This window comes from Nicotiana tabacum, chromosome 2 (genome assembly GCF_000715075.1).
Source record: "Nicotiana tabacum cultivar K326 chromosome 2, ASM71507v2, whole genome shotgun sequence".
NCBI lineage: Eukaryota > Viridiplantae > Streptophyta > Magnoliopsida > Solanales > Solanaceae > Nicotiana > Nicotiana tabacum.
Genome location: NC_134081.1, coordinates 14,153,704 through 14,168,680, shown reverse-complemented (window position 1 = coordinate 14,168,680; position 14,977 = coordinate 14,153,704). Strand labels below are relative to the sequence as shown.

At 40.2% G+C, this 14,977-nt stretch overlaps 1 protein-coding gene across 1 annotated transcript; it reads left to right on the top strand.

The window, feature by feature from the left end:
- The first annotated feature begins 9,854 nt into the window (after positions 1-9,854).
- On the top strand, positions 9,855-10,482 carry LOC107786468 (uncharacterized). Its single transcript, XM_016607953.1, has 2 exons — positions 9,855-10,322; positions 10,414-10,482. Exons 1-2 carry the CDS (start codon positions 9,855-9,857, stop codon positions 10,480-10,482), a joined length of 537 nt encoding a protein of 178 aa, XP_016463439.1.
- Positions 10,483-14,977: the final 4,495 nt, after the last annotated feature.

Sequence of the window (14,977 nt, the reverse complement as noted above, 5' to 3'; positions counted from 1 at the left end):
CCCGAATCACGATACGAAACTACCGAAACTGTCAAAATACTGATCCGGGTCTGTTTACTAAAAATATTGACCAAAGTCAACTCAGTTGAGTTTTAAGGCTCTATTTCACATTTTAATCCATTTTTCACATAAAAAACTTTTCGAAAATTTTTACAGACTGTGCACACAAGTCGAGGAATGATAATTAGTGTTTTTCCAAGTTTTAGAACACAGAATTACTTATTAAATTTAAAAATAACATTTTGGGTCATCACATTCTCCACATCTAAAACAAACGTTCGTCCTCGAACGGAGTTAGAAAAAAAAATACCTGAGCTGGAGAAAAGGTGTGGATATTTACTCCGCTTGTCCAACTCGGATTCCCAGGTAGATGCCTCTACCGGCTGACCTCTCCATTATACCCGAACTGAAGGATAACTCTTAGACCTCAACTGCCGGACCTCTCGGGCTAGAATAGCCACCGGCTCCTCCTCGTAAGTCAAATCTTTGTCCAATCGGACTGAGCTGAAATCTAACACATGGGACGGATCACCATGATATTTACGGAGCATAGACACATGGAATACCGAATGAACCGCTGATAAACAAGGTGGTAATGCAAGCTTGTAGGCTACTTCACCCACCCTTTCAAGAATTTCAAAGGGTCTGATATACCTAGGGCTCAACTTGCCCTTCTTTCCGAACCTCATTACACCTTTCATCGGTGAAACTCAGAGCAATATTCTTTCTCCAACCATGAATGCAATATTATGAACTTTACGGTCGGCATAACCATTTTGCCTAGACTGAGCTGTGCGAAGTCGATCCTGAATAATCTTGACCTTATCCAAGGCATCCTGCACCAAATCGGTACCCAACAACCGAGCCTCTCCTGGTTCAAACCAGCCAACTGGCGAACAACATCGCCTTCCGTATAATGCCTCATATGTAGCCATCTGAATACTCGACTGATAGCTATTATTATAAGCAAACTCCGCAAGTGGAAAGAACTGATCCCAAGAACCTCCAAAGTCTATAACACAAGCGCGAAGCATATTTTCCAATATCTGAAAGGTGCACTCTGACTGTCCGTCTGTCCTGGATGAAATAATGTACTCAACTCAATCCGCGTGCCCAACTCACGTGGTACAGCCCTCCAGAAGTGTGAGGTAAATTGCATTCCTCGATCTGAAATAACAGACACTGGCACACCGTGTAGGCGGACAATCTCACAAATGTAAATTTCAGCTAACCTCTCTGAAGAATAGGTAACTGTCACTGGAATGAAATGTGCTGACTTGGTCAACCTGTCCACAATGACCCAAACTGCGTCAAATTTCCTCTGAGTTCGTGGGAGCCCAACAACAAAATCCATAGTGATATGCTCCCATTTCCATTCAGGAATTTCTAACTTCTGAAGCAAACCACCAGGTCACTGATGCTCGTACTTAACTTGCTGACAATTCAGACACCGAGCTACATATGCAACAATATCCTTTTTCATTCTCCTCCACCAATAATATTGCCGCAAATATTGATACATTTTGGCGGTACCTGGATGAATAGAATACCTGGAACTGTGTGCTTCTTCGAGAATTAGTTCACGAAGCCCATCCACATTAGGCACTCAAATACGACCCTACATTCGCAAAACCCCATATTCCCCCACAACAACCTGTTTGGCATCACCGTGCCACATCGTGTCCTTAAGGACAAGTAAATGAGGATCATCATACTGCTCTTTCTGATGCGCTCATATAAAAAAGATCGAGCGACTGTGCAAAGCTAGAACCTGACTGGGTTCTGAAACATCTAACCTCACGAACTGATTAGCCAAAGTCTAAACATCTGCAGCTAATGGCCTCTCACCATCCGGAATATACGCACGACTACCCATACTCACAGCCTTTCTAGTCAAAGCATCGGCCACCACATTGGCCTTTTCGGGGTGATACAAAATGGTGATATCATAGTCTTTCAACAACTCCAACCATCTTCTCTGCCTCAAATTAAGATCATTTTGTTTGAACAGATACTGAAGGCTACGATGATCAGTAAATACCTCACACGAGACACCGTAGAGGTAATGCCTCCAAATCTTCAGCGCATGAACAATGGCTTCCAATTCTAAGTCATGAACAGGATAATTCTTCTCGTGAACTTTCAAATATCGTGATGCATATGCAATTACCTTGCCATCTTGCATTAATATTGCACCAAGCCTAATATGAGATGCGTCAAAATATACCGTATACGATCCCGAACCTGTGGGTAATACCAACACTGGCGCCGTAGTCAAAGCGATCTTGAGTTTCTGAAAGCTCAACTCACACTCGTCTGACCATCTGAATGGAATACCTTTCTGGGTCAATCTGGTCAATGGGCTTGCTATAGATGAAAACCCTTCCACGAACTGACGATAATAACCCGATAGACCCAGAAAACTCCGGATTTCTGTAACTGAAGTAGGTCTAGGCCAATTTTGAACAGCCTCAATCTTCTTAGGATCCACCTGTATGCCTTCTGCCGATACAACATGCCCCAAAAAGGCAACTGAGTCTAACCAAAACTCACATTTTGAAAATTTGGCATATAACTGATTATTCTTCAAAGTATGAAGCACACTCCGAAAATGCTGCTCATGCTCCTCTCGACTGTTGGAGTAAATCAATATATCATCAATGAATACAACCACAAAAGAATCCAAATATGGCTTGAACACCCGATTCATCAAATTTATAAATGCTGCTGGGGCATTTGTCAGCCCAAATGACATAACTAGGAATTCATAATACCCATACCGAGTTTAAAAAGCTGTTTTAGGGATATCAGATGCCCTAATCTTTAACTGATGGTAACCAGACCTCAAATCAATCTTCAAAAATACCTTGGCACCCTGAAGCTGATCAAATAAGTCATCAATTCTTGGCAGCAGATATTTGTTTTTGATAGCGGCCTTATTCAACTGTCGATAGTCTATACACATCCACATAGAGCCATCTTTTATCTTTACAAATAATACTGGTGCACCCCAGGGCGAGACACTGGGTATAATAAATCCCTGATCAAGCAAGTCTTGTAATTTCTCTTTCAATTCTTTCAACTCTAGCGGGGCCATACGGTATGGTGGAATATAAATGGACCGAGTGCACGGAGCCAAATCAATACAGAAGTCAATATCTCTGTCGGGTGGCATCCCCGGCAAATATGCAGGAAATACTTTTGGAAATTAACGAAAAACAGGTACTGAGTCCATAGAAGGGACATCCGCACTAGGATCGCGAATATAAGCCAAATAGGCTAGACACCCTTTCTCTACCATACGTCGAGCTTTCATATAAGAAATAACCCTACTGGTAGAATGACCAAGAGTTCCTTTCCACTATAACCGAGGTAACCCCGACATAGCTAGGGTCACTATCTTGGCATGACAATCCAATATAGCATGATAAGGGGACAACCAATCTATACCCAAGATGACATCAAAATCTACCATATCAAGAAGTAGAAGGTCCACACTAGTCTCAAGATTACCAATAGTAACCACACACAAACGATAGACATGGTCTACTACAATAGAGTCTCCCACCGATGTAGATACACACACAAAGCACTAAGAGAATCACAAAGCACAACCAAATATGAAGTAAAATAGGAGGACACATAGGAATAAGTAGATCCTGGATCAAATAGAACTGAAGCATCTCTATGGCAAACTGGAATAATACCTGTGATCACAGCATCAGATAATTCGGCCTCAGGCCTAGCTGGAAAAGTATAAAATCGGGGCTGGGCCCCACCACTATGAACTGTGTCCCTGGGACGGCCTCTAACTGGCTGGCCTTCACCTCTAATGGTCTGACCTCCACCTCTAATGGCCTGACCTCCACCTCTAATGACCTGACCTCCACCTCTATCTGCCTGTCCCCTACCAAAATTACCTCTGCCTTGAGACGAGGTACCACTGAAACCACCAAACCGACGAGGCCTCTTATCGTACATCTTCCCTCTCTCCTATGCAAGAACCATCTTGATCCTCCTTGCGACATTAGCAGCCGCCTAAAAAGAAATCACACTTCCGGTCTCTTTGGCCATATGAAGTCTGATAGGGTGAGTGAGTTCCTCAATAAACCTCCTCACTCTCTCTCCCTCCGTAGGTAGTAAAAGGAGAGCATGACGGGCCAAATCCACAAAATGGGACTCATACTGAGTAACAGTCATACTGCCCTGCTGTAGACGCTCAAATTGCTTGCAGAATTCCTCTATCAGTGTGATAGGGAGGAACTTCTCCAGAAATAGCTGAGAGAACTGCTCCCAGTTAAGTGCAGGCGATCCGACTGGTTGGGTCAATGTATAATCTCTCCACTACCTCTTGGCAGAACCCGTCATCTGAAATACAGCAAAATCAACCCCATTGGTCTCAACTATACCCATGTTCCGCAGTACCTCGTGGCAGCGTTCAAGATAATCCTGTGGGTCCTCAGAAGGTGTACCACTGAAGTGAACTGGAAAGAGCTTAGTAAACTTATCCAGTCTCAATAAGGCCTCAAAAGTCATGGCGGTCCTATTACCGGTCTGTGCCACAATAACTGGCTAAACTACCCCAACTGGCGGGTCTGCTGGAGCTTGATTCTAGGGAGCCATCTGCTCCGGAGCAGGAGTAATGGGAGTTTGTGATCCTCCCCCAGCCTGTGAGACGTCTGGTGCCACTGGAAATGTACCATTCTGGGCCACACCCTCCATAAGACTCACCAATCGGACTAGAGTGTCCTGAAGCACTGGAGTGGCTATGAATCCTTCCCGGACCTGAACTGGTCCAATTGGTACATTCTGAACTGGGACCTCCTCCTGAAGGTCTACCTGAGGTTCTACAACAGGTGCACCTGATCGAGCTCTGGACTGAGCTTTACCTCTGTCTCTGCCTCGGCCTCTAGCACGACCTCGGCCTCGACCTCTACCCTTGGCCATAGTTTCCACCGGGGGTTCTGGTCCCTGTCCATCGGTAGAGGTATTACGTGTTCTCACCATCTGCGAGAGAATAAGAGTAGAATGGTTCAATCAACGATGATAGAATAAAATCGCATGACAAAATAAGAAAGTAGTGATATTGTTCCTAAACTTCATAGCCTCTGAGAGATAAGTACAGACATCTCTGTACCGATCCTGCAGACTCTACTAAGCTTGCTCGTGACTCGTGAGGCCTATGTAACCTAGTGCTCTGATACCAACTGTCACGACCCGAAATTCCTACATTCGGACCGTGATGACGCCTAACATTTCACTTGCTAGGCAAGCCAATGTTAGAATAATATTAACCAATTTTTAAGCAAATTTTAAATTATTAATAATCAAAGAAACAAATGCGGAAGCAAAGTTTGAAATATAGTGAATAATCTATAAAAATAATGGTTTCTAAATACTATTTCAGAATTTGGTGTCATAAGTGCACGAGCTTCTAGAATAATACAAATAAAGGTCTGAAATAAAATAAAGATGTCTGGAAATAAACACACAGCTAAAGTAAAATAGAAGGGGACTTCAGAACTGCGGATGCTCTGCGGCGTGCAACCCGATCCTCCAATATGGACTTTAATAAGTCTGTTACGGCGTGCAACCCGATCCTCCAATATGGACTTTTAATAAGTCTGTTGCGGCGTGCAACCCGATCCTCCAATATATTCATTATAATCAATTCTATTACGGCGTGCAACCCGCTCCTCCAATATATTCATTTGCCAATTCTTATAGAAGAAATTTTCCCCAATAAATATAATAATTAATATAAAATTATAAGATAACAAGCATACAATAATTATGCTTTAATTATGAAACAAACAAAGGCAAATAACAAATTATTATGAAAATCAGAGAGAAAATATACAGTTTAATATTTAATATGCTAAATGTCAAATAACAATTAAGGCACATAATTCAAATAGCATGTAACAATTAATGCAGGAATTCAAGAAATAATAATTGACAAAGAATAGGAGAAAAATAATTATTATAACAATTAATTCATGCTTTAAAATAATTTATGATTTTTCAAGTAAGCAGTCAAACAATTAATTTGACGACGTATAGACACTCGTCACCTCGCTTATACGCCGTTCACATGCATTTCACATAACAAATAATTTAAGGGTTCTACTCCCTCAAGTCAAGGTTAACCCCGACACTTACCTCGCTTTACGAATTTCAATCAATTATTCAACCACAACTTTTCCTTTTAAATTTACCTCCGAAAGCTTCAAATCTATTCACAAACAATTCGATATATTCAATACGAATCATAGGAATTAATTCCATATGAATTTACAAATGTTTCGGATAAAAATTCGAAATTCATTAAAATATTCGGCAATAGGACCCACGTCTCAAATCCCAAAAAACTTACGAAATCCGAACACTCATTCCGAGACGAGTCCAACCATACAAAAATTATCCAATTCCGATGTCAAATGGACCTTCAAATCTTAACTTTTTATTTTTGAAAGATTTTATAAAAATTCCAATTTCTTCCATCTAAATCCGAAATAAATGATGAATATAGACATGGATTCGTGAAATATAATCACTTTTGATTATAGAACACTTACCCAATTCAAAGTCGTGAAAATCCCCTTTGGAATCGCCAAAATCCGAGACTTAAAACTCAAAAATGAGTTAAAATAGCTAAGACCCGATTTTATGTATTCTTCCTAGCATTTTCGCATCTGCGGCCTTTATTTTCGCACCTGCGGTCTTGCATTTACGAGACAAAGATCGCATTTGCGGAAGAGAGCAGCTTGACCAGTGGCCGCATCTGCGCCCAAAATTGTCGCACCTGCGACATCGCAGAAGCGCACAAGTGACCGCAGAAGCGGTCGTCCTCGCAGAAGCGGCTTGTCCATCGCGGATGCGGTTTCGCACCTGCGCTCATTTCTCCGCAGAAGCGGAGCTCGGCAAGGTTGTCCAATGTTGCAGAAGCGACTGGTATTCTGCAGGAGCGGCCGCGCACCTGCGCACCAGAACCAGTGGCTCGTATGAAACTCATCCGAGCCACTCAAGACCTCGTCCGAATATTCCAACAAGTCCAGAAACATAATACGGACTTACTCGGGATTTCAATTAATGTCAAATAAAAAATTATAATTCACACATCGATTCAAACTTTGAGTTTTAATCTTTTCCATTTGCAAATCTCGTGCCAAAACACATTAAATGAATCCGGAATGACATCAAATTTGGCACACAAGTCATAAATGACATAACAGAGCTATTCAATTTTTCAGAATCGGATTCCGGCTCCGATATCAAAAAGTCAACCCCGTGGTCAAACTTGAAAATCTTTAGCCTTTAAATTACTAGTTTCCGTTAAATGGTCATAACTTGAACTAGGGACCTCCAAATTAAATTTCGGGAGTACGCTTAGGTCCCAAATCACGATACGGAGCTACTGAAACTGTCAATATACTAATCCGGGTCTGTTTGCTAAAAAAGTTGACCAAAGTCAACTCAGCTGAGTTTTAAGGCTCTATTTCACATGTTAATCCATTTTTTACATAAAAACTCTCCGAAAAATTTTACGGACTTCGCACGCAAGTCGAGAAATGATAATTAGTGCTTTTTAAGGTCTTATAATATATAATTAATTATTAAATTTAAAGATGACATTTTGGATCATCACAGCCTCTGAGAACCGCACCTTAAATGATGTGATGTAGGTCCGCCTACCATGATGCTGTTAGGATATACTATAAACTATGCGTATTATTATATTATTCTTTATGGAACAATTATTTATTTACTTATTCAATTAAATAAAGTTTTATTTTAAATAGATCATGTATTGGTTTGTGTGTCTGTTGCTTATATAGTAGATTATTTAGTGCAGAGTTTAGCTTATACACGAAAGATTAAATCATCGGTTCTTATAAGTCATAAAGTTTATGTTCACAATTTAATGATGGAATTGGACAAACCATCGGAATGGTTGTAGCACAAGATTAAAGGTAATTTATCTTGATTATGGGAATGGTCTAATTCCAACTTCTTGTGCTAGTACATTTTGTATGTATTGAACGGATCAAGTAGAGATAAGTATTTTATGCTGACATAATAAAATAATTTCTCTAGTCCATTCAATTTACTTATACTCTTAATTTTGATATAATTATTATTAGTTGTGTATGTCATTTATTATTTTGATTTATTAAAAGACGGGATTCTTTCGTGAGTCAATAAGCCTAGTAAATTGGACAATAATGATATACATTGGCGAAGTAATAATTAGTTGATGGAATCCATGTCTCGGTTTTTTAGATTGATGATACTCCTTTATGAAAGCTTATAAGTTTTTATGTGTAAACCCGGCCGGTGAATTTTGTATCCGATACATGAAAAAAGTTAAGCGAAAGTCTAAAGGAAGTAATCAATAAATTAAATTGTCAGTAATTTAATTTGATTGGTTAGTATCTGAATCTTAACACGAGGAGTTAAATAAGGTTTTATGAAAGAATTTCTAAATTGAACTAAGGAGTGCAATTACGAATAGGAAGCCTTGTTAATTAAATTATGTGGTCCCTACTGTGCCTAAATAATAGGAAATAAAGGAAACCTTTCCTTAGTGAAAAAAAAAAAGCCTAACAGGTTTTGAAAAAAGGGTTTTAACATAAAAAACGTAGCTATATATACATGAGATATAACTGGCCATTTTATTTTTCACTGGAAAAACACACGTTTTTCTTCCTTGAATTTCGCCCACCCGAAATTCTTTTTTTTCCGAATATTATTTGGGTAATACGGTAGAAGACTGTGGAAGTTTGCTGAGGTCTTGCAACTCTGTAACTGGAGACGGATATTGATTTGCTTTGTTCACGCTTCAAGAGGTAACTCGAATAATCTCCGTATGTGCTAATTGTTTAATTCACACATGAATATGATACTGTAATTGCTTCCGCTCCGATATATAATCCAACAATTGGTGTCAGAGCCTACTCACATCTAATTAAATGATTAGGATAAACAATGAAAATTAGTATCATGTTAATATGCAGGTTTTGAATTACATGCAAAGATTGTTTTTTTGTAAAACTGTATTATTTTTTAGCATGATTATGTTTTATGAGTATTGTGATTATTCTGAAAATCATGTAATATCTGCTTATTGTTGATGATATTTGATTAGAATAATCTGAAAATTATATTAATCCATGAAAAATGCAAAAGTCACTATTTGACCTAATAGGCCAGAAAATCGGAGGCCAGCATATTGACGGACTCCGATTGGCCTGAAACTTGGCAGGTCCATGCGAAACGGCCTAGTGAGCAATACGCATCAGCTTAGCTTATGACGTAAGCCAGTTCTTGTGCTTTCGGGGTCGTTTAGATGGTGTTTTGGATTTTTTTAAATTTTCTGGAAATTTTTCAAAAAATATTTTGAGTTTTTTTAATCCAGTGGTAGTAGGGATCGTTTCCTATGGACTCCAGGGTTAAATTCTAGTGATATAATATTTTTACACATTGACGTAGGTCTTCTTCCATATCAAATAAACTCGTTATGGATAATCACTAGGCTATACTAGTTGTTGATTACTTGTATTTACTCTCCATCTGAGTATGCATGTTGGTTCAATGGGACTAATATATGTTAAATGTTGATATTCACTTGACTTAAATTAACAGTTCACTCTCCATCTGAGTATGACCTGTTTAAATTTATGGAGTGAATAATCTGTCATTATATATGTATATTGCAAGAATAACTCTTTTCCCATCGAAATTTGTTGTTCAACGTGCATAGATTATGTATATGTAGTGTGTTTTGAATTTTAATATTCAAATAATACATGACTGATTTTGATCTATTTAATTAATTGTCTCCTAGATTAACAATGACTGCTTTCAATCCCCTTACTGCTATTCTTACTCAAAACAAACTTGAGAGTCCTAATTATGTTGATTGGAAACGAAACTTGGACATTGTCCTAATTGCTGAAGAGTACAAATTTGTGCTCGATGAGGTGTGTCCAGAAAAACCTGGAAATGATGCCATGGATGATGAACAAAAGGCTTACCAGAAATGGGTCAAGCCTGATGAGATGGCGCGGTGTTACATTCTGGCATCCATGTCAAATGTTCTGCAACATCAGCATCAGTCGATGAAGTCTGCTTATGACATTCTGGAAAATCTCAAAGAAATATTTGGAGATCAGAATCGTGCGGCTAAGCAGACTGGCATGAAAGCTCTTCTGAATACCAAAATGGTTGAAGGTTCATCAGTTAGGGACCATGTTCTGAAGATGATGAGTCTTCTGAATAAACTGGAGGTCCTTGGAGCTAACATTGATAAGGATACGCAGGTTGAAATGATCCTGCAGACTCTGCCTGACAGTTTTCAGCAGTTTTACCTGAATTATAATATGAAAAAATGGATTTCTCACTTGCCAATAGGAACCATCTACTACTCTTGGGGATGCGGATACTTCTCTTCCTCCTGATTCCAGAGACGCTGCAGTTTAAATTTTTCTTTCTTTTTCTATTTTGTACCTTTATCATTTTGACGCGTTCATGTAAATAAAAGCATATTTTTTGCTCAAGTATCGTTTGAGTCTTACTTCCATTTGAATGTTCATGCAAGTCTTTAACTTTCGTACTTGCTCAAGTATTCTGCGCATGTTGTTCTGTTCGCGCTTTATTATGTGTAATCTCGGATGCCTTTTCCTTCGAGGCATTTTGGTTCCGAGTATTATCCCTTTTTCGTGAGGGTTTCCATGAGTATTTGCGCAAGTTTGCTTTTTGCGTCTTTTTCATATGCGGCTTAGGGTTTATTTTTCCCCGATGGCATTCTAGATTCCAGGCATTGATTCTTCTGGAACCAACCCTTAAACGTGAGGGTTTTTATAAGAGAGGGTCCTCTTATGTTTACGGTGCTCTTGAAGAGGACGTCTCCTATTCATTACGGCACTAACATTTGAAGTACTTGTTTAACTTTCAAATGGAAAAATTAACTCATCATTCAGACAAGAAACAAGAGAAAAACAAAAGGATTGCATTTCATATAATTTCTTCTATTTTCAAAAGTACATAAGCATTTTGCTATGCAGAAAAAAAATTGTCATGACTTGTAGCTATCTTGAACAACTTGTTTCTACGGGGCTGGCTACGTAGTCCCCGGTCCCCATGATGTATTATGTTCTTGGATTTTCATTCCCTGGTTGGCTTGGAATTTAGTGTTTCCGTATTCTCATATCATCCCCCCCAGTGTTCGAATGCGAAGAATGCGAATTGGAACACTGTAAGTCTTGTATATTCGAAGATCCCACCAATGAATTGCTAGGTAATCCTTCACTTGGAAACATATCTTGTTTCCCCTTAGGAACCCATGCTATCGAGCGAAATAATAACTAACAGTCCTCTAGTGGTTTGTGCTCGTGAACGGTTGGGTAACCTCCATTCGGTAGCAAACTTAACTTCCTAGTGGGAATTTGCTATCGAAGCAAAGATTATCTTATCGTCCCCGAGTGAAAACTTGTTCGTTTGCCTTGTCGTGAAAGGTCTTATCACTGTTGTCTTTGTAGTATGCTTTCTGTCGCTGCCTCATTAAAAACCTTGCCAGAAAAACCCAATTGGGACAAACATTGAACGAAGGGAAAAAGAGTGCAGCACATATTTTCTGTTTGACTGTTATTTGTCAGCAGTAGTATCTTTTGAGGTGAGCCACGTTCCAGTTGTTGGTCAATTTGTCTCCACTCTGGTTCTCCAACTCGTACGATCCTTTACCAGTGATATCTGAAACCCGGTAAGGGCCTTCCCATGTTAGGCCTAACTTGCCCGCGTTGAGTTCCCTGGTGTTTTGTGTTACCTTCTTCAAGACCAATTCTCATACTTTGAAATAACTAAGGTTGGCTCTTTGATTATAATATCGCTCCATTCTTTGCTTTTGAGCCGTTATTCTGACATGCACTAAGTCCGTACGTTCCTCGAGCAACTCCAAGTTGATTAGTATTGCTTCGTTGTTCGATTCTTCGTTCGCCTGTAAATACCTTAAGGTTGGTTCCCCTAAACTACAGCCCATTGTCGCATGCAATCTCTTTTGGTATCCCAAACCTGCAAATTATATTTTCCCACAGGAAATTGATCACTTCAGGTTCTCTGATCTTCTGATAAGGACCTGCTTCCACCCATTTAGAAAAATAGTCAGTCAAAATTAAAAGAAATTTTACCTTTCTAGGAGCCGGTGGTAGCGGTCCGACGATGTCCATTCCCCATTTCATGAACGGCCACGGGGACAAAACCGAATGTAGGAGTTCTGCCGGTTGATGTACTAGTGATGCGTAGTGTTGGCACTTATCACATTTTCGTACGAAGTCTTTAGCATCTTGTTCCATACGGGGCCAGTAATATCCTGCCCGAACTAATTTTTGCGCCAAAGAATCTGCACCCGAGTTGTTGCCGCATATCCCTTCATGGATTTCTCTCATGACATAGTTAGCTTCTGATGCTCCTAAGCACCGGGCCAGCGGGCCTTGAAAGGATTTTCTGTACAATTGGCCTTTTTGAAGCTATAACGTGTAGTTTGGCATGCAACGCTCTTGATGCTTTGGAGTCTTCGGGCAACTTTTCATGCTCGAGATAATCGATTATTTCGTTTCTCTAGTCCCAGACCAAACTAATCAAATTTACCTTATAGTAATCTATGTCCAAAACTGATTTCATCAAATGTACTACCATCTCTGATTTCGATCCCTGGATTTCAGTCGATAAGTCCAAATTTGCCAATGCATCTTCTTCGACGTTGTCTTCCCTCGGGATATAAGTTATTGACCACTCTCGGAATCGTGTCAATAAAGCCTGAACTTTTACCACGTATTGTTGCATACGTTCTTCTTTGGTGTAAAAAACTCCATAGACCTCATTCATCACCAACTGCGAATCACATTTCATTTCGATGACTTCGGAGTCAAGTCCTCGGGCCAATTAGAGCCCTACAATCAAAGCTTCGTACTCTGATTCATTGTTAGTTAAAGGAATCGTTCTGATGGCTTGCCTTAAAGTTTCCCCCCGAAGGCATGATCAAGACTATTCCGAGCCCGAACCCTTTTACGTTTGAAGCTCCGTCCATAAGTAAGGTCCAAACTGCTCATGTCGATTCTGACACTATTATTGCCTCTTTGGCTGCCAGAGGCAATAGTCCGCGACTAAAATCGGCCACGAAGTCAGCCAAGACTTGCGACTTAATTGCAGTCCTCGGTTTATATTCTATATCGATCTCGCTCATTTCGACGGCCCATTTAGCCAATCTACCCGAGAGTTTGGGTTTATGGAGGATATTCCTTAGAGGGAAAGTAGTCACCACAATTATGGGGTGGCATTGGAAGTAGGGCCTCAGCTTCCGAGCGGCGACTACGAGAGCTAAGGCCAGCTTTTCCAGATGTGTAGAGCGAGTTTCTGCTCTCGTTAAAATTTTGCTAACGTAATAAATGGGAGATTGCGTACCTTCGTCCTCTTAGACTAAAACTGCACTTACTGTGACTTCTGAAACCGCGAGGTAGACTAGCAACATTTCACCTTCTTTTGGTTTTGAGAGCAACGGGGGGCTTGACAAATATGTTTCCAACTCCTTCAAGGCTTGCTGACACTCCGGTGTTCATTCAAAATTATTTTTCTTTTTGAGTAGTGCGAATAAGCGATGACATTTTTTCGATGAACAGGAAATGAACCTAATCAAAGCTGCCAATCTTTCTGTGAGCCTCTCGACTTCTTTTACGTTAGAAAATTGATCCGGAATGTCCTCTATGGCCTTCATTTTATCGGGATTTACCTCAATTCCCCTTTGTGAGACTAGGAATCCTAAGAACTTACCCGAACTGATCCCGAACGCACATTTCTCGGGGATAAGATTCATATTATGCTCCCTCAGGATGTCATATGTTTCTTGCAAATGCTTCAGGTGTTCACATGCATTCAAAGACTTAACGAGCATATCGTCTATATATATACTTCCATAGTCTTTCCTATTTATTTTTCGAACATCTTATTCACGAGTCGTTGATAAGTGGCTCCGGCATTTTTTAACTCGAAGGGCATTACATTGTAACAATATGTACCAAAATTCGTTATAAACGAAATATTTTCCTGGTCTTCTGGGTTCATCTTGATTTGATTGTACCCAGAATAAGCATCGAGGAAACTCATTAACCAATGCCCGGTTGTGGCATCAATCATTTGATCGATACTTGGCAATGTGAATGAGTCTTTCGGACATGCTTTATTAAGATCATTATAATTGACGCACAAGCGAAATTTATTATTTTTCTTAGGAACTACTACTACATTGGCTAGCCAGTCCGGATATCTTACCTCTTCGTTGGCGAATTTATTCCTTGCTTCAGCAATAGGGCACTTCTTTTGCCTTACCGGAAGCATATTGGGATCCGAGATTAACTTGTGTACGGCTATCTCCGTTGGGATTCCTGTCATATCCTCGCACGACCATGCAAAACAATCAGCGTTAGTTTTAAGGAATTCAATAAAAACAGACATGTGCTCTGAGTGCAGTCTTGTTCCCAAATGGAATTTCCTCTCTAGGAATTCTTCGAACAACACAACCTGCTCCAGTTCTTCTGCCGTGGACTTCATGGCGTCCGTCTCTTCTGGTACTTGAAAATACCTCGGTACCTGATATTGTTCCTACTCTTATGTCCCCGGGTTATCTTCCTCTGGTTCGGGGGAAAGTACCGGTTCCAGTAATTGCTCTGCCGCACGTTCCTTTCCTTTGCTACTGGAGATCGAAATTGCATTGCTGAATGAGCTGCAATCGGCAGAGACTATTATCAAGCAACAAGCTCCTCCAGTGGCATTGAATTTTGTGGCAGGTGCTTCTTCTAAGCCGAGAGGCGGGCAGAAGAAGAAAAAGGCTCAAAAACCCTCTGTTGGTGGCGCAATTACTGGTGTGAAAAAGGCTAAGGGCAAGTGTTATCACTGCAAGCAGCCTGGGCATCATAAGAAGCAGTGT

Excerpts from the sequence above, each read along its gene's own strand:
- LOC107786468 (XM_016607953.1), top strand. The coding sequence starts at position 9,855 with ATGACTGCTTTCAATCCCCTTACTGCTATTCTTACTCAAAACAAACTT. Across the intron at positions 10,323-10,413 it reads ACATTGATAAGGATACGCAG|GAACCATCTACTACTCTTGG; the intron begins GTTGAAATGATC and ends ACTTGCCAATAG.